The following is a 21,597-nucleotide window of genomic DNA, read 5'->3' as shown; positions in this document are numbered from 1 at the left end:
AAATGTGAGGGAAAAGTTGCAAAGAGCAAACAATGGAAAAGAGAAGAGCTTCTTCCAGAGCCAGGACTTGCCAAGAAAGCAGTGAATGTGAGGAACATTTGACTGGAGTATTTGGTTGTGACTTCAATATACTTAGAGATGAAAGGAGTTGAAAAAAAGTCCACGATAATGTCCAAATTAGCAAGAATAAAAACTAGTAGCAAATAAGAGAGAGGTATGCATTATAAATTGGGGAGAGAAGCATGTAATAAGTCAAATATTGTAACTGAAGAAAAATAAGATAATGTGGATAAAGTTGGTGCTTTTATTTTATTATTAATTTTTGCAACCTCAAAGTTTTCATTGAATGTCTGCAAGAGGTTTTGTAGGAGGTAAATAATAAAGGATACTTTTAGAGAGGGCTCAAGATTTAAAAGGAGTAGGTAAGCAGGGCAAGAGTCAATAAGACTGGAGAGAATGATTTTTTTGACTGAAGTAAAGGCAAAATGTGAGAGAAAAGCACAGCTGTCTGGTGGCATTAGTCAATGCATTGACAGGGTCCAACTGCATCATCCAGAAAGGGGAATAAATCAATGTTTGATTTTGTGGACACTGTTATTTTGAAGAAATTGGTTCCAGGAATTCTAAGATATGGGAGTTTGTGACCATAACAGGGAAATGTGACTAATAAGAAGAAGTGGAGATAAAGCAGTGTTCTAGTAAAGAAGGTCAGATTAGGACATATAACTGATTCTGTTAGAGGAAAAGTGATAGTGGAAGGAGGGTGGTTTGCTTTGGAGGCCAGTGTGATGCGGTCACAACAGGATATTACATACATTATTGATGTGAGTTGCACAAAAGAACACATTCCAGTGTTTATCTCCTTATGAACCCCAAAATAATAAGTATAGACATAGAAATAAATATTCCAGATTGGATGCAGATCATGATAGACTTGAAGGTTCAAACTTTGTTAATTGAACCCACTCATACCTAAATAATCCTTCCTTTAAGAAAAATGTAATCACATTTAAATACTCACAGATAATCTAGTGTGGAGATAGATTAGAACATGTTATAACTATATTAAAGTAGAAATTACAATAGCAGAATGGATAATAAAGGCTTAATATGCTACACCTGCTAGATGACGTTTCCTTTTTCACATCAGACTCAAATTAATGTTTTAGTGTAAAAATATATGCATAATTTTACATATACATACATATATAACATACAGCATAGTACATATTTATATACTGCTTCCTATAAGCTTAGTCCTTTCTTAAAAAAAAACTTTATATTATTAACTAATATTATAACCCACATTTTCATAAGAGCATACTGAGCACAAGGTCTTGCCCGTGACAAAATACACATATATTTCCTACCTTAGATTCTTTCAGAAACAAAGGACAGTAGATGGTTAAGTCAATACTTAAGAAACTAAATAGCCACTGTAAGTTACCTTTGTTCATTGTACATAATAAAGAGGGACAGATATTAGAAATACTTATAGATATAAAAATATAGATATATAGATACAGTTACAAACATAGTACTCATCTCCATATTTAAACCTATTCTTAATGCACTGAAATTTTCCTCTTGGGCTGAAGGCCAAAACTTCCATCGATGATAGCACTCGATAAATACCAGATTCTGCACACCAAAAAAAGGCTCTGAAAGTCTTCTCTCAGGAGGCCTGACACTTTGGACTCACCCATGAGCATGTGCAGTTTCTACCCACCTGCCTAATAACCATCTGGTCTATTCCATTATGTTATCCATGAATCTCAATTAATTATAGACTTAGAGGAAGAGAGAAAAAATTCTCGGTGATTTAATATTCTCTTTACCTTTCAGCATGAATTTTGTGGTTAAAATACCTTCACTCCAGGAAAGGAAAAAACAAATAACTCTTTTAGATCTATATGCTATTCCTGGTGTTGTTCTCCAGTATCTTCAAGAAACTGGAGAGATAGCTCATGGTGGGAGGTGCATAGGATATGGAAGAAGACACTGATTTATGTTTCCCCTTCCCAGTCCTAACTGATAGAAAACTCATGGCTAACTCTTTAAATTCATATTTTGTCTATTCCAGAAAGAACAAATTACATTCTGCTTCTAGAATCCTGTGATTATGGTTATTTCTAATTTATTTTAAAACAGAAGAAAAAAGTCCAAGTGCATTTGTGTAGTGTTACTACTAGTATTTCCATATGGTTGAAGCATGGGTTACCTATGAGCAGATGGTTAGAGAAGGTAGCTGATGATCATAAAAGACTTCCTATACCATGAAGAGTGGTTTTTATTTTGTCTTGAAGGTAATGGAAAACACTGACAATTTTAAGTGTTGAAAGGTTGATAGGACAGAAAGTTGGAATTGTGAAATTGAGAGTACAGAAAACAAACAACTTACAGCCACACAAGAAAAATACAAAAAAAGAAGTGGGAAGGGCAGCACTCATGGAAAGCATGGTAGGGAAAATAGAGTATATTTGATAGATGTTAAAGAAATACAGTGTGCATCTTGGTGACACATTAGATTACCAAAGTGGAGATAACTAGGATAACATTAATCTATCTTCTGCCTCACAGAATGTCATGTTAACCCAGGCATGCAATAGAGTAAAGAAGCCAAATTTGGAGGAAGAAATGTCATCTTGATGTCATAAACTTAGCTATTAACGTCCATTAATATTTCAAAGGGTAACTATGTATTCAATTATATAATTTGGTAAAACCTGCAAATACTGTTAATTAGTTGAAGCAAGTAATTAATATAATTTAAAAGTAAAATCTAGTATCATACTTTACTGTATTTCATTTGACATACTTTCAACAACTACAAAGCCAGAAAAAGGCAACTACTCCCTTATAGACTCTTTGTAAAAGAGGATGACAAATAAGTCATAGATCCTGCCCTTGAGGTTGTAATACAATGTAACAGATGCTACCCTAGAGCTGAGGAGTTTTCCTCTAGGTATAGAAGAGGCTTATTAGGGAAGTCTTGAGTGCTGAATTTACATGGTTGCCCTTTTAATAAACATATTGCTAAATGCAACAAAAAGATACATACTAATTATTATCTGCTTACCATTAACAATAACGATGATATCACGGAAGTCAATTTCTCCCCTAGCCTCCACTCTTCCTTCACACCTGTATATACCTTCATCACTTTTATTGATGTTGAGAATCTGCAGATTATTGTTGGCTAAGATAGCAAACCGATCTGTAAGGTAAGCGAAGGGGAGGAAATGATATCAGTAATTGAAGGCAGAGTCCAGCATGCTTTAAATTGCTAAGTGTTAAAATATGGAACTTGTCTAACATTATCAAACTTTTCATCAACAAACAAATTCAAACTTGAAAGTAAAATATAGTTTCATGACTTCAATTTTTCCAGTCTATACTGCCTGGTTACACATTTTTTTCAAAAATACATTCGAGACTTTATATCCACATAACATGGTTAGGCTATTATTTTGCCCTTGGTACTTTGAACGCAGAAATGATACACAAAAATACAAAGGCAAGAGATCAGATACAGCAGACACAAAGACGTTTTGACTGTAAATATGTAGCAACTTGGGTAAGGAAAAGAGTTAGAAAATTGACTGAATATCCTTCCTCACACAATAATTAAACTAATAATTACACATACCCTGAGGAGGCAGCTAAAATATATAATAATATTCAAGTCATGTAGAGGGCATATAAAATGGTCATATCTCAGATTCATTTGAAAGATTTTTTTTTTTTCTAAATGCAAGATCATCCATTTTAGGAAGGAACAGATTAGACTTCATTAATTTTACCTCGATTCCATTTTATGTGTGAGTATATGCACATGCATAAATACAAAACTAAGCTGTTATAGGGCATGCATTAGCTGATTGATGAAAATAACCTGGCTAGCCTAAGTAGCATCTCAGCCTGACAGTATTTTCCATAATGCCTGGCTTAGTTTTTAATCATCACAATTTTGTTGCAGTCTTTGCAGTCTTAACAACTTTCCTCTTCTTATCAAGTAAAGAATGTTCTCATATCCAGTTCTGTTTTGAAACATGTTATAAATGTAATATCCTAAATTTCATTAATCAATTCATCCATAGATATCATCGAACATCATCTCTTTGCTAGGTACTGTATTTGGATACATTGATGAATAAGAGAAAGCATCCTTGACCCCTTTGGGACCTTTGGTAAGGTAGAAATGTCATTAATTTAAGCTCCCCACCTCTGGATATCTACTGTTAAAGCTACTTCTTGAGACTCTTCCAATATTTATTGTTCTTCCCCTATCTGCTGGCTTAATAGAGATATTAGGGCAAACACAGAAGCCACATGAGAAAATGGTCCAGCCTCCCTCAACCTAGATCACTGAAAGGATGGAAGGATAGAATCCTGCCTCTGCCCCTGCTGTCAATTGGACTTTGTGTGAGTGAGAAATAAATTGCTATGACATTAAGCCATTCGTATTTGGGGTTCATTTTTCACATCAACTCCTTAAGTCAAAGTAGAAGTTTGGGCTTTAAACACAAATAAGGAAGTTATCAGACTATAGTAGGTCATTAAAATAGGTGAGCATGTGGTTATTCATTGTCTAAGATATAGTTAATAAGAAATGGAAATGTGTAGATTCTGAGGCTACCTCAGAAAGAAAATACCAGTTACAAGGCTACAGATACATAATTTTCAGCCCAGGAAGTATAAACTTTCCTCAAATATTTATTTCACCTTTTGGGTAACCCTAAGAAGAGATACAAAACTTTTTATGCAGATGCTTTCCCCTGGTACATTTTCTCACCAAAGAAGAGACTGGAGAGAAAGAAAGGCAATCTGCAAGAAATATAAATTATAGTAAGTCCTGGAATAACTCAGAACTCTTAAAAATGCATGACATTTCAAAGTAAATGTAAAAAAATCTATTCAAGTGTGTTGCTGGAAATTAGAATGAGCAGCAATTACAGTTGACCCTTGAACAACACAGATTTGAACTGTGCAGATCCACTTATATGGGAACCTTTTTCAATAGTAAATACAGTACTACACAATCCGAAGTTGACTGAATCTGAGGATGCAGAACTGAACCACAGATATGGAGGGACCTCGGATAAGGAGGACCAACTATAAATTATACTTGAATTTTTGACTGAATGTTGAGTCGGCACCCTAACCCCTGTGTTGTTCATGGGTCAACTGTATGAATTAAAAAGTTCAAATTTAGAGAGGGATGCAATGAGCCATAACTAAATCATTGTAATATTATGTTTTCTAACTCACTAAAATATGTATCATCCTTAACTAAAAATTCTAAGTATATGTGTAAAGTCCATGGAATGATGTTAGCAAACTCTCAAACCAAAGAGCATTATAAATATGTATTTACAAAAAGCATTTGAAGAAAGCACTGCTTCAATCAATCACACATAACTATGGATATTGGAACTATTTAACTATTAGAGATGATCTATTTATCTCAGTTTTACATACATCCACATTTTTATTATTGCAGTAAGAAAATAAATTAAATCAAATTATACACAATAAGGTGTCTGCTTTATGTTTCTTTAAGCAGGTTATTTTTTTAAAGTCCCCTTTTCTTCTCATTCCACAACACTGAATGGCTTGCCTCATCTACTCCTATGCCTTCAAACCTATATTTTGATGATTCACAATTTTTCTCCAGACCAGATGATTCCTGTGATTCCAGGATTGTGCAAGAGTCAACCAGATGTACGAACTTAGAAGGGTTGTAAATACTTCAATCTCAGCATGTTTAAAATTTGGCTTACTAGCTCCACCTGAAATTTCTCATATGGTACTCTCCAGTTCTGTCTTCACAGGTCTTTACATTGAGCTAGTTGCCCAAGACAAATTCCTTGAGTCATCTTTGACTTATCCATCTCTCTTAGTGTGCATATCCAATCAAACCCATATCCTATCACTTCTCCCTTTATTATTTCTTAGTCTAGAATCTACTTTTCCCTCAGCAATTATTTCATTTGGATTTGAACTGTTCTCATTGCCTGGAGCTTGGCCTTGACTCTCATCCAATTCATTCTCCTCACTGAAGTACTGATATCCTTCTCAATACATATTAGATGATGTCACTGCCTTAATTAAAACCCTTTAGTGATGTCACCTTTGGATAGATTCTAAACTTCTCAATAGAGACGTCAAGGCCATATTGACTTGGCTCAACCTTCGAAGTTTCCAGTTTCCTTTCTTATTAGTCTTTATTTACAAATCCTAGTTATTGTAAGTGTTCTAGTTGTACTTATTCATAAATTCTAGTTACAATGAACTTAATTCAGTTTCTGAAACGTGCCCCTCATGATTTCACCTCTGGGCCATTGTATATGGTGTCCTCTCCTCTTGAAAAGTCTCCACCATTCTCTAGCTGGCTAATCCCTTTTCATCTTTAAAGGTTGCTTTTCTCTCTCAGCAGGCACCTTGAACACTCTCCTCTGCCCTAACTAGTTCAGGTGCTCGCTCTTTATCATCTTCTATCACTGCATTTTCCTTATCATATACCCCAACATACCTTGTTTTCATTGATCGATTTTTTTCCACTAGATTATTAATATGCTGAGGGTAGTGGGCTTGTTCATCGTTTTAACCATGAATTGCCACCTTCTAGTACACTAGATGAAATATACTAAGTGCTCAATAACTGTTTAATGACTTTTTATACTGGAAGTAGATTTCATACAAATTTTATTGAACAAGATGATTTTATCCATAGTTTTTGATGCCCAGAGGGTACTTCATTAGAAAATGCTCAAAACGTTTAGGAAGTTTCAGAGATAACTTTCAAAATGGCTGAGGTAGAATGGGCAACTGCAATAGCATATCCTTCCATCAGGGTGGAGACTAAAAGTCAGGATATTCAACTTTTATAACAAAATGTCATCTTTCCTCCCTAAATACTTTGATTCTTTAGCATATGGATTTCCTTTCAACAAACAACATGGTAAACCTCCACTTTGAGTAGTCTGTGGGAGCATTAATTCTGCATATTTGTCACACAGCTGCTACCAAAAGCATGGTTAATAAGATGGACATTTTCAAACCTTCATTGTTTCATATGGAGACCTTAAACTTTATTCCTATGCTACACTAAGGCCTCAGAAAGTTATCTGTACACACTGCATTATTCTAAATCCCCATATATGTTCCTTTCATGGTTGTAAACCTAATCTTATTTCATTAGTTTTAATAAAAGGATCACATAAAGTATAAAAATCTGAAGAATATTACTTCTTATAAATCTGTTATGAATGTAATAAGTGTTTGATAATGAAGTATGTGGCAAGTTTCTCAAATATTAAAAGGTTAGAAAAGTTTTTTCATCTTCACAATTCCCCTACATCCTTTACATCCCAAAGTCAGAACAAATTTTACGTCCTTTTTAAAAACTTGTATTTTGCCTTCCCTGCAACTCAGCATTAAGTTTCTATGTTTAACTGGTTCCCAAGAATTAAAAACTCAATGAGAAGGAACAAGAAAAATAAATGTTATTTATTGAGAATCTGATATAGAGTCAAATATTTTATTCATTCAGTTAACAAATATTTATGAGCCTATCTTACTTAAAACTCAAACCGTTGTTCAAAATGCATATAGTAATTTACTGTTTACAGATGAAAAATCCGAATTAGGTACAGAGCAGTTAGAAAAGTTGTTTGAAGCTTTAAGGACAAGGAAAGAGTAGAGCCATAATGGAATTCCAACTTCACAGCATTTCATCTTGGGATACTGGGAAAAAAAATGTGTAAGCTGTAGCATAGAAGCATCACTCCTCCATCAGCACTGTACTTGACCATCAATCTTTGCTTTGAGGCTTTAATTGTCTTTTATTATTTTTTGTAATCAGACAGTTAATCATTAGATTTTATCCCCAAATAAATTGCAAAAAGTAGATATTATAGGGCAACCTCCAGTGTTCACGGATGCCAATGAATGAACTGTCTTTAGGCTTGAATTCTATCTGACTACTTAACCGGGGGATCATCTGCTCAGGGAAGATGGAGATGCTGATTGGTGCCCTGGGTCCATTCAGTCAAGACCTTGCCAGTGCCTGCTGCACACACTCTCTGCCCAGAGGCCTACAGTCAGCATCAATTTAACTGTCTTTTAAAAAAAATAAAACTCATTTCAAAACCATCTTGTAATTATGGTTTACAGTAAACGAGATGTACACTTGAAGCCTAAGATGTAGGTAATCTGAAAATGTTTAGACATTGCCATTTAACTGCTATGAAAGAATTGCCTTTTCTTTATTATTGAGGGGAAGAAAGCAGAAAATATACTGCACAACTTACTCATGAAATTTATTAGTAAAACCTAAAGCAGTTATCTGAAAATAAAGTAAGAGGAAATAAAGTATTATATCTCATTAACTTACTATAATAGAAAAAAGAGTTTTAGTCAATAACTGACAAGCAGTGAAAATGCCAAGTCAAGAAAAATTCTCTCAGAATTAAAAAAAAAAAGTACTCTCATGATCATGATACATTCTCTGTACATATTCAAAAACAGAAACCCTCTGTCTTCTCTCCCTTATGTTGTAGAAGTTTCATCTCTTAGAAACACAAAACAAAATCATCCAAGATAGAAAGAATTTTAAAAGATTCAATTATTTTGTACCTCTCTGCAATGCAAGTGCAATGAAAAATATTCTAAATCGAAAATGCTCCCAATTCACAAAGATAAAGTAGCATAATGTAAGCAAATCATGCATCAATTTCAGATGTCATTTTATTCTGGAACTTTAGCTCAGTCTGAATCAAAATCATGAAGACAATTGAAATGAATGTACTCTTCTTTCTATTATCCATATTCATCTTATTATAATATTTAGAATATGTAGGTATCTTTGAAAGAACAGGGACAGAATAATAAATAGGATTCATAGAGATATTATTATAAGTTTACATATAATAAACCCATGGGATTGTTTGAATTATAATATGTAGAATTTCAATAGATCAGGATTGATTCCTTTATTTGTTTAGTATCCTTGAACTGCTTGTATATCATTTTTTCTTGATCTAGAGCAGGAGTCAGCAAACTTTTTTTCTGTAATCTCCAGAAAATAACTATTGCAGGCTTTGTAGGACAAACCATCTGTGTCACAGCTGTTCAGCTTTGTTCCCAAAGTAGCCATAGACAATATGTAACAATTGGGTTTGGCTGAATTTTCATAACACCTTAGAAAAACAGCAAAGGAGCTGAATTTAGACTGAGGGCCATAGTTTGCCAACCTCTAGTTTAGAGCTTTGAGGTTCTCAAAAAACAGGTGTTTGAGGCTTAGGGTCAAACAATCTAATTGCTTATTTACTCAGGTAGATGCGGTCTTTTAAAAAATTGCAATATTGTTAGAACATATAACTTAGAGGGTTACCAAAATACTAACTGTCGGAAATAGCGGTGACTTCCTCATTATGATACAACCAGCTGACAACAGGTGCAGGCGAACTGCTGACTCGGCAAACCACTTCTGCATTCTCTCCTTGTTTGAACTCTTGAGGAGACACCACTTCTCTGAAAGTGAGTTTTTCTGTATAAAGAAAGTAAAACAAACCATACAAGTATTATTGCTTACTTCTTCCAATAGCATATTTCAGAATCCGTGTTTATTGATGCTGTAATAAAATAATTAGGTAAATCTAGATCCTTTAAAACCTTAAACCAGATCATCTAATTCTCCTACCCAATAAATTCCATCTCACTGAGAATAAAATCCAAAGTCCTTACAATGCCACACTAGGTCCTGTATGAACTGGAGTCTGCCCCACAATTGTGATCCCAATGTTTCTTCTCTCCTCCTAGCTGCTGCTTCAGGCAGTTCCTTGAACACTCCATATTTGTTCTTATTCTGGGGCATTTGCACTCTCTTGAATTCCTTCAAATTTCTGTGCAACCTCCACATACAAAATAGTCATCTCCCTACGTCTCTAAACCACTTAATTTCTTTCCTATAGAATCTTATAGCATATATGTCTAGCATTTAAGCATTAGTTTTAGCTTACTTTTTGTCTATCTCTGCCCACTAAAATGTTGGCACCAAGTGGCCAGTGATATTTTCTGTTTTAGTCACTAATGTCTTTAGGAATTAGAATATTGTCTGCCATGCAGTAGACATACAATAAGTGTATTGAATGAATGTATGAATATGGATATTTATGCTTGATGAGAAATTTTCACAAAAGTAATTCATTGTTCTTGCTAAGAAAAAACAATGTTTTTTTTTTTGTTTTTGTTTTTTTTTTTTTTTTTACCTTCACAAATAAAGCACTAGGGTTCGTCCTTTGCATCATTTCAAAGGACACTTCTTTCCAGATACTAGTCTATAAAATGATGATTTTAACTTAATTCTTTGTTATTTATGAAATTGGTACAGTAAATGGTCATATAAATAAGTAAAACATCTTTCCTTAAGGAGCTTAGAAACTAACAGAAGGGAAAAAAAAATCAAATCAGGAAAAATGAGGGCAACAATACTCCAACAGATTGCCCTACTCATCTAAGAGGAAGCCTTGCTCTGGTGTTGCTTTGGCCTTTTTTCCCCGTATGCTGTTTCTAGAATAACAAAAACAAAGCTATAAGGAAGAGATGTCTTATGAGCTAGTATTCTAAAACTCTTTTATAATTTTTCACTGGTAGAAATACCAACTACCACAAATTAATTGTAAGGCAAAGTTCTAAGCACTTTATGCAAGAGGTAATGTAGTCCTCAAAGCAAATCTATGCATGATGTAGGTACTAAAATTATATCTATTTTATAGACGAGGAAATTGAAACAGAGAGGTTACGTGATTGCTCAAGGCCACAGGTGTAATTGATAGACCCTGGTTTCAAACCCTGGGAGTCAATGAGCTTCAGTGTTCCTAAACAGGTTAACAATTCCTAAAAGTGAGAAGTTGGAAAGGAATGTAGGAAGCAATCAATCTCAAGTCGTAAAATGAACTGTTAAGTGTAGAAAACCTTGCTACTAAAAATGCCTGGAGTTGAAGAATCTGGTTAGATGTTATTCTTCATTAGACGAGTTTTCAGTTTTTATTCTGTCTAAAGCCTGTCAGCTGACCCTTCCCCAGTTCTCATTCTAGATTGGTCACTGTTATCACATAGGTAATTTTATTTGTTCTAGTCATGATCTTTTTTTTGAAAGTGATAAAAAGCACTCCCAGTAAATTTTATAGAACTAAATAAAGTACTGATTTCTATTTACCCAACAGATTCTTAATGGCATCAAAAAACTAAAACATTTTCATCTATATTATTTAGCCAACAGAATTGGCTCCACCTATGTATTTATAATCCACTATAATCTATTATCGATTTTATTTTAGAGATGTACTGTGGTAAAATAGAAATAAGCTGATATCTGTAAAGGTCTTAGCACATTGTCCATCACATAGTTAGTTCTTAATGAGTGTTAGTTTCTATTCTTAAGTACATTTTAATTTGATTTTTTTATAAGAACGTATTTTCAATCAATAAAACTTATAAATACATGACTTACGGTAAATTTCCAAAACAACTGTGGCTTCTTGTGTCTGTCCTTTGGCATCTGTTGCTTGACAACGATATATCCCTGCATCTTCTATATTTGCGTTGTAGATGGTTAATCGTGATCTAATACCTTCCTTTTGCACTGATACCCTCTGTGTTGAAATTATCTTCTCTCCTTGAGGATTATACCAGTCTATACTCTCAGGTTCACCAATTACTGCAAAGAGCCATGGAAAAGAAATTTTGAAAATATGTTTCAAGTGTTTGTTTTGACACTGGCATTTATTATCGTGTAACAACTTTAACAATTTAGAAAAAAATGTAAATGGAAGACTGGAAGTCTGAAAATCTTACAATATCAAAAGTAAACACAAATGCTAACACACATGTTATCCTTATTTATCCAACATTGAGGTTTCAATCTCGGTTGAGTAACAAAACCCAGAGGAAACTTCCAGTATGATATTTAAGCTATGATAGTGTAAACTTTACCACGGAAATCTATGGATTATTACTACACAAGTACTGAAAGTGCCTTGGCAACTGAGTCCAACATTAATTCCACTAAATAGGTATAATCTAAACAGAAACATGATTACTAACATAATTTCACCTGCTCAATTCTTTTTGCTAGGGTCAGGAAATAACACTTTTTTCCCTGTTACAGCAGAGCTCATAAAAACGTAAATAATTTATGAAATAAAATTTGGCTTTTGTTAATACAGAATTTTGAATTAATTTCCCAAGTTGTTAAACTTGTATAGATAAGGCCAATGACTATTTTTTAAATGGAGCCCTAATCTTCTCTTTTCCCAATTGAAATGAGTAGTTTCACCATTTTAATCTAAAACTGTTAACTATTTAATCATATGATAATTAGAATGCATTGAAATGATACTTATAGTGCTAGGCAATTACAACCAAATCATTACAGGGTAAACATTTATTTAAGTTTTCCAATTCACAATCTAGGTTATTATCCTCTTCGTAAAAGCTGAAGCTTCCTGTGTTTGCTTTTAGTCACCAAAAGGATGTATTTCACCTAATTACTTGAGAGATAATTTGTGGAAGCAGCATACACTATTAACTCAAAAGTATCAGGAGAAAATGCATAAAGTTATATAACATCTTCAGGACCTTTTTGAAGAGAATTATTCCTTCTCATTTTTTTCCCCAAGATATGGCTTTAGAAACAAATTGTCTTCCTTCTTATATCAAATTAGACATGATGGAGAAAAAAGTATGAAATAAGTTTAGTTAAATCTTAAATAAATCTTAGTTATGTTATCTTCAGTTTTTCTGAACAGAACCATAAAACCATAGTAGTTACAGGATAACTCATTTGGGGGAGGTATTTGTTTTAATTCCCTCCTCTATCGAGAAGTTACAAAAGAATAACTTAAATGTGCATTACTTTAAGTTTCAGCAATAGAAAACCTCACATTATACAGTAATTGTACAGGATATTCTGTGAAATATTTTGGACGTTTTCATTCTTAATGAATGGAATAAAATTTCATGGAGAGTTTATTCTGTATTTTCATAGAGCAGTCATAATTCTCTTTTTTCTGGCAACTCAAATAATTTCCAATAAAACTTTGCATGTTATTTTACTGAAAAGACTGGGCTATTGGATTAATTAATAAGTAGTATTAAACTTATTTTCTTGAAAATGTAATATAAAAATTCATTTGCTATACATGACACATTCTTATTTAGTTCTGTGAGGGTATGACTGAACTAGGCTGGGTCCTGGGAACTGGGACACTTTGAGACAGAGCTTGCACCTGAACAAACCTTTCCTGGAGCAACAATATACAAAGAAACTATAAGGGACTAAAAATAACTGCAAGCATGTCCAGCTGGGACAAATTATGAATAAGATACAAAAAGGCCAAATTCCAACTGCTACATCTGAGGTGCTGGGAGCAAAAGCATGGTGCTACGTGTGAACTAAGCATGATTCCTGCACACAGCAACACCAAGGGGGTGGGCAGACCACTATACCTAAGCCAACCCACCAGCTGGACCCACTGATCCACCATTACCCTCATCCCATTTAAGGGATCAGCTCACTCCACCTCAGGGAGCGAGCAAGGGAACTTGTTACTTGTTTTCACTCCCGTGTGCTGCATCAAGAGTCCTTACAAAGCCCTGCCTGAATTCCCCCTCTGGCCTCATTACCAATTTCTATTGATGAAAGTGTCCAAGAACCCAGGTCAGTAACATGACTAACTTCTAGTTGAATTTTAAGACATATTTATTTTATTGAGTTTTAGATGTCTGTGTTCAGGAAACTTTAGAATCATATCAACATAGTCACCACTGTGACTATGTGATAGTCAACTATCACCAGTGATAGAAAAGTACATGCAAGCGTTTTGATTTGCATTGGTTTCCCACATCTTTATTTTTAGATTTTTGTTTTACTACTGTATTTAAGATAAATAAGGCCACTTCCATGACAACAGTACAGCTCTTGATTATACATCTTTATATAAAAGGAAAAAAAAATGTTTAATTGTTTTGCCTTATTATTAAGAGCAAAACTCAGCACCACTGAATGACGTTAATTCGTACTTTTAAATTATGTCTTAATTTGACCTTATGAATTATATACATCATATAATTTATATCACAAAAATAATGCAAATCCAAGAAAATAATACAATTTTATTTTATTTTTCAATTCATTTTTAACGATTTCATTATTCTGTGATCTTGTGATTTAATTGAGCTGTGTGTGTGCATGTGTGCATATAAAATATGGATAGGGTTTAGAAACAATGAACTATATTCTTATGCCAAGCTGTACTGACATAGTAAATGATGTTGAACCAGTCTCTCCCCTACTCTCTCTTTTTACATTTGCCAATATATAAAAACATGTGTCAACAAGACCTATCAATTCAGACCTTTATTAAGAAGGCAAATATGTGAAGAATCATGGCCTCAATTAGTTGTTCATATTATCTGATATTATTTTTAGATATATTATTATAACTGCTTCTATTTTTTTAATTGTCATAATAATTTAAATAAGCCATGCCATTCTGAAGATAACTTTTATAATGCATTTTATGTCAGAAATGCCTATTTAATCCAGTTTTGAATTGCTAAGTATAATCAGGAATGGAAACAATTTTAAAATATACTAAAAATAAATTTTGGCACTAAATGAATATTCTTAAAACTTTATATGTGAAGGCTTATATGCATGAAAATGAATATGATTATTTTAAATTTTGGCACTAAATGAATATTTGAAAAACTTTATACATGAAGACTTGTATGCATGAAAATGAATACGATGAATCTAAATAGCAGTAGAATGTGCTCATTTGTGAGTTTTACAATATGTTGAATAGGAATTTGTTGCTTAAGTAGTTAATATCTTCTAGAAGAATTCTACATGTGCATGATTAAACTAGATGAGGTCCATAATAATTTCCCATAGACATTATGATATATAATACTTCTAATTAATAGTCACAAAAATCTTGCAAAACCTTTGCTGATTAAATATCTACTTTTTAAAGGTCACTTTTCATAAGGAAGGATATGATATGCTTTGTCCTAAACTTTTCATTGAAGTGAAACTATAATGCAGGGTGCCATATCTAACTTATTCATAGCATATTTATGAAAATGGTTCAATTATAACATTTACATTCATACTAAGGTTATTATTTAGATAGAAATAATATTTAAATGGATGTAAAAGTTATCACGCATACACTATATTTGATAAGTTATTTTCAAAATAAATAATCTACTTTATTTAGTAGTCAAAATTAGTAACTTGAAAGCAACAAATAAAATTCATAGTGTTTAATTGTAAAATATGTTCATTAACACTTTTCCAATCATTATAAGCCCAATGATAATATACAATTTTATTTCTAGAGAATTGACATTTAACTACTTAAATTTAGTCAATATATTATTATTAATAAAGAATAAAACAAGTTATCTGAAAATATTTGTAGAAATACATACCCGTACATGTGAAGAATTTAGATTCTCCCACACTAAGCTCTACTTTGCTAAGTGAAATGGTCACTTGAAGAAGAGCTGAAAAAAATATTTGAGTAAAATTAATTAGGGTTTTAAACATGAATGCTAAGATTTTAATACATGGTGTCTATACCACATGATTGAAATAGCAATTATTTACCCTCTTATGCTTTTATTACCTGTAAAGAGAAATGAAAGTTTTGTAAAATACAATTTAACGAATTATATACATTATATTATTATGCACCTTACAAACAGACCAAATACAGGACTTATTCAAGCTATGTTGAAATTTTTAGTTAAGAAAATGAGCAAATTCATAGACAGCTGTTCCATATTCACAGACTAGGCATTCTGTGTACTACCAGATTGGACAATAGCTACATAAAATTTTTGATCAAATTTTGTAAACTTGCTTAAAAAAAGTAAATCCTACACTGTTATTACAACAATTAAAAATTTAAGTCAAATAGTTTTTGACTACCTACTAAAATATTTCCATGAAAGGAGACAAACACAGGGAAGAGAGGGAGTACTACTACATAAGGAAAGCGGAATAAGCATTTTTTTTCCACATGATAAATTAGTTAAGTGAAGTAACCAGGGCAATGGCAATAACATAGAGATGTTCAAAAAGTTTGTTGTCAAATTTGAAATAAAACAGCTGAATATCCTAAAACTTTAGAAGATAATTAAAATTATGTTTTAACATAAATTAAAAGGCTTATGTTTCTAATAATATGGTGGACAAGATAGTGTTACCACTCCCCAAAACCCTGTTCCACCATCCATTTCCCCCCGAAATACATAGCTAATCTTTCAGGAAAGTAATGGTGCCTCAAGGGGAAAAAAAATGAAGAAAAATCTAAAAATTAGAGTACAAGCCTACACTGGGAATTTGTGGATCATAGTAACTGAAAGGCTCACAGATTGCAGAGAATGGATCCAAGCTTGGCTAGAAGAGGGGATGCTACAGAATACCACCAAACACTAGACAAGGATAAGATTCACCCTTAGTATAAGAAGGGTATAGAATAAATTAGCCTAATGACAAAAGGGAATGACAAGGATAGTTGTCTTTTCTGGCTTGTGTAAAGGACAAATGTTTCTTCTTAAAACGGTTAACCATGGTTCTGCCATATCCCAGGTTTGGGATTTTAAAATTGTAGATACATGTTCCTTGGATAACCCCAAGCTGAAAATTAAAATAAAAAGCCCTCTCACATGTAGGGCTCACAGCTAAGTGGCAGAAGCAAACATAAAATCCCTTCAGAAAATTCAGAAGAGCTATCTAATAGGTCCAGACTCCCCGAGATTTTCATAAATGAACCTCTCTTTAACCTAAACTCACATTCTGATATTGTAAAAAACATGGTGAAATAAGACACTGTGAGCAAGAATTAGTTGAAATAACCTAGAGGAGAAATAGACCCATGAAATTTCAAAACAGGGAATTAGACTAAGAATGTAATGTAGCTATGTTGACAATGTTTAAAGAAATAAAATGTGAAATCAAAAAATCTGAGAACAGAAGAAAATATTTCTCAAGAAAAACTTGTCAAACATGCTATTTAAGCTCTTTAAAATATTTCCTTGAACGTCACATACTTGATTCATGAATTCCTTCTTTTTCTGGAAACCTCCCTGAGAAACAGGATGGGCTGCATGGCTATCTTCTCTCATGTTGGTCTTGGTCCTATTTTTATTGATCATTTCATCAACACTCAGAGAGTACTTGGCACATTATAGGGGCTCAAAAAGTGTTCTAGTAATTCTAACATTTCAGAGAGAAACATGTAAAGAAGAGCAAATAATTTAGAAAGAATAAGGAGAAAACTAGAAGAAACAAGAGAGTGTCTACTATAAACAATGTCAATTCTAGTGAGAACTGACAGAAGAGGACTTTTTCTTTGAGAAGTAACAAATCCCCTTGATGAACTTAGTTTAAGTGTAATGAGGACAATAGAGGCAAATTGCAGAAAAAGTCAAGGAATTTGAGATTGTCCTCTTAAGAAACTTGAATCTGTAAAGATGTACAGGGTTTTGGGGATCCAAAATTCTGGGCATGTGGTCAGGGATTTTATAAATTGGGCAAAGTTTACTCATACTTATGGATAGAAGGGAAAGAGTCAGAAAAGAGGTTATATGGTTGAAAGAAAAAAGGGAATTGTGATTCAGTTTCTCATTCTCTTTTCACTCCTCTTACTATTTCCTTTAAGACATCATCTTATTTCATGGCATCAACTTCCTTTTCTCTTTGGATCTTCAGTCTGTGCTTTCCCAAAGTCTAATCCTGCAATTTCTAATCCTCAACTAGCATTCAATTGGATACCATATTTTAATTTCAAACTCTCCATGTGCAAACTAAACCCCTCCCCTTCCACCAAAATTTGCTCACTGTTCACTATTCCATTTTTGTTTATCACAAATCAATTGTAAAGTCTTGGATATAACCTCTGAAATATTACTTGTATGCGTTCTTGTTTATTTCCAACACTGTTTCCCTAATACACGCACTCATTAATTTTAACCTGAGATATTTCTTTTAATCTGAGATAGTGATGTATCAAATTCTATATTTCTTTTTCTGACACTTATCTCTTCAACGTTTCTCCCTATGGGAGCATTTTTCAGGCTGCTGCAAGCATACATTTCTAAAACTGTTCAATTTTACCTGCCTACTCAAAAATTTTCAAAGTGCATTTGCTTTGTCCAATTAATTATCAATATTATACACATTTTCATAGAAAGAAAACTAACTTTTCCAAGTTTATTTCCAATTACTCCTTAATACTTTTGTGGCTATAGACAGCTACAATTAAGCATCCCCACTTCCCCACTGACTCACACTTCCTCACCAATGTGCGTTTGCTCAAAATATTTCCTTTCTCTTCATCTCCCTTTCTCTTATCTCCCCATCGCTGGCTATATTCTATCTTCAAAATAAAACTAAAATATCAATAAATTTACAAAACATTCTTGGATAGTTCCATCTATAATATCAACAAATAAATATCTTTGATCCAGAGACATGTTCACTAAACAAATGAAATGTACATTGTTATTAATAATATTCACTTCTCTATTATATTTAAATGTGTATTTTTATTTATTTATTTATTTATTTATTATTTATTTATTTTTTTGCGGTACGCAGGCCTCTCACTGTTGTGGCCTCTCCCATTGCGGAGCACAGGCTCAGCGGCCATGGCTCACGGGCCTAGCCGCTCCGCAGCATGTGGGATCTTCCCGGACCAGGGCACGAACCCATGTCCCCTGCATCGGTAGGCGGGCTCTCAACCACTGTGCCACCAGGGAAGCCCCTAAATGTGTATTTTTAGAAGTGAAAGCTTATCACCCTCACTTCTGTTTCTCCTAAACTGATAATATATAAATTCATGGCAGAATAGTTAACAAACACTTACCAAGAGCTTATTGTACACTAGGTACAGAACACTGACAGTACTGACAATATAAAATTTTGGAATTACTTCATTGACTTAAATTGAATTTAAAGATATCAGAGGTTTTGAGGAATGTCTGCCAATTATTACTTAAGTAATTCCCACCTTTGACCTTTGGAGTTTACAGAAAAGACAAAACTTGAAAGATGTAAGCATTTTAAAAGTCAAATAATGTTCTGAACAACTTTACACAGATTTGCTGATGGATATAATAAATAACTTACATTCATTGCAATAAAATGAAATTAAGCTTGTAATTAATTAGTTAATTTATATTAAAATACTTGGCAATTTTTTTTATTCAGTACAAACTATCAATTCACCCATTAATCAAGACCATATTTTTATGGGCATTTTGGTGTCAGGGCACATGGCTATAAATCAGGGATTAAAAGTATATAATAAAAAGAAAATATAATTCTCTAGTTTAATACATTTCCCAAAGGCTAGCTTTGCTCTAATTGACCTCTACAGATACATTAAAATATGTGCATATTAGGAAAAACTTGAAGAACTAAAATTTAAGGTCATGCCTTAATCATTGCTCTAGTGATTTAACATCATTTCTTGTAATCATTCCTGACCTGTGGCCACCTCCAATAGACTCATTTTGGACCCAAATGTCAGAAGAAAATGAAATAATTTTCTAACACCAAAAGTTGTATTCAGAGAAAGCTGGGCAGGACTGGTATCTTTATATCTATTCAGTTAATCTCTCATTCATTTCTAATGTTTCAATTTAGGCACAACAAATGAAAGTGGATGTGATGTGGGGCCTTTACGTCATTTAGAAAAAATATATTATATATTTCTAATCAAAATTTCTATATACGATTGGGTGAAATTCGAAAAATAGAATGGCATTCACTGATGCTGAAAAATCTAATTTTGATATTTTACTCTTCTTAAGTATTTGGAATAGATATAATAACTTTGAAGAAAACTGAGAAGGATATAATGTTATATAGATTGAGTCACTTGATATTAGCAACATTATTGATTAAATGATGACATTACTTAAAACCAATCAATAAATCATATTTTTGTATTAGAATTGGGATTGAATAGTCAGTATCTTCACAAGAGATTCTCATTCAAGTAAGAAATCATTTTAAACCCATAGACTGAAAAGTTAGAGGCATGATAAATCTGTCTTTTTTGAACTATCCTCAAAGAAATATATGTAATAATAACCTTAAATGTAGAGTTGGGTAAATTAAAAATTGTTTACCAAAATCAATAAGTATTTATTGAATATATGAATTTTTCAAATCACTCTTTTTAGATACTATGGCATACAAAAATAATAAGTTACAATTCCTAATGTCAAAGTATTTCTAATTTATTTGGTAAGGCAACAACACTACATAAAAAGAAGAATGATAAAACAAGATGATGTTTATCAATTATGACCATTATGATATTTATGACCAAGAATGCTTTATGATCAATAAAACTTGAAAAAAAAGTTGGAATAGATGTTGTAATAAAAGGACAGAAAGAGGGTAGACATTCCAGATAAGGCAAAAAAGTTCAAGGAATATTCAGGGAATAATTAGTAGATCAATATAGATGAAGTTGATCTCATGTAGAATATTGGTAATATAATTGGAGAAATAGTTTTGAAAATACATTGGAGGATCTCAAATGCCATGGTAAAATTTCTGGACTTAAATTTTTGTCCATTAATTATTGTTTTTTTTTTTTTTTTTTTTTTTTGTGGTACATGGGCCTCTCACTGTTGTGGCCTCTCCCGTTGTGGAGCACAGTCTCCAGATGCACAGGCCCAGTGGCCATGGCTCACGGGCCCAGCCGCTCCATGACATGTGGGATCTTCCTGGACTGGGGCACGAACCTGTATCCCCTGCATCGGCAAGCGGACTCTCAACCACTGCACCACCAGGGAAGACCTGTCCATTAATTATTTATAAATAGAAACCAACATGATAAAATTGGCATTTAGTAAAGATTAGTCAGAAAATAGGATGACTGACAAATTGAATTTAGGGGAAAATTTAGGGTATGTTATGATGGGTATCTGAGTTGGTTGGTGGCAAAGTACATGGAAAGGTAGGAATGGATGTAACAAAAGAAGTAAAAATAGGAGTTATCTCTGGATCAATTAGAACATTACTGAAAAAGGGAAAAAAGTCAAAGATGTTAAAGTTTTCTGCTTCAGTGAAACAAGCGTCACCAACAAAGAATTTCAGGAATTCAGGAAAAAATATGGAGCCATAATTTGTATCATAAATGAAAATTACTTCTCAAAATAGAACATAGACAACATTTTAACAAAGGTACCTGCTATCATAACAAAGCTTAAATTAATATTTGTAATTTAAGTAAGCATGCAGATTAAATAGCAAATATTCAAAGGGGACTTTCTTAATTTACAGGAATATAAATAGAATGAAGTGATTGGTATTTCTAAGTTCCATCAAGGGACCTAGAGAGCCCACTGTAATTTCATACAATATTTAACAGTGGCATTTAAAATGGTCAGTTTATCACCTGCAGAAATTTTAAAGCTGACAACTTAATTAGTCTACTACATGCCTGACACAAAGCAGTGTTGAATTCACTTAAAATTCTAACAGACAAGCACAGA

General features: G+C 33.1%; 1 protein-coding gene across 4 annotated transcripts in view; it reads right to left on the bottom strand.

Annotated features, from left to right (window-relative positions):
• Window positions 1-21,597, bottom strand: part of NCAM2 (neural cell adhesion molecule 2) — a gene marked incomplete at both ends in the record, with an annotated part of 489,199 nt that overhangs the window by 191,781 nt on the left and 275,821 nt on the right. For 3 of the 4 annotated variants that reach the window (XM_082625378.1, XM_082625379.1, XM_082625380.1), the window contains 4 exons: window positions 3,080-3,217; window positions 9,410-9,553; window positions 11,519-11,725; window positions 15,508-15,582. In XM_082625378.1, coding sequence (XP_082481504.1) covers window positions 3,080-3,217; window positions 9,410-9,553; window positions 11,519-11,725; window positions 15,508-15,582 — 564 coding nt within the window. The remainder of the gene's footprint in view (window positions 1-3,079; window positions 3,218-9,409; window positions 9,554-11,518; window positions 11,726-15,507; window positions 15,583-21,597) is intronic. The other variant, XM_082625381.1, reaches the window with a different exon arrangement.

The sequence above is a fragment of the Mesoplodon mirus genome (assembly GCF_964341445.2).
Source record: "Mesoplodon mirus genome assembly, chromosome: 6".
In the NCBI taxonomy this organism is placed as follows: domain Eukaryota; kingdom Metazoa; phylum Chordata; class Mammalia; order Artiodactyla; family Ziphiidae; genus Mesoplodon; species Mesoplodon mirus.
The sequence above is the reverse complement of the archived record's forward strand: the minus strand, read 5'-3'. Positions and strand labels throughout refer to the sequence as shown.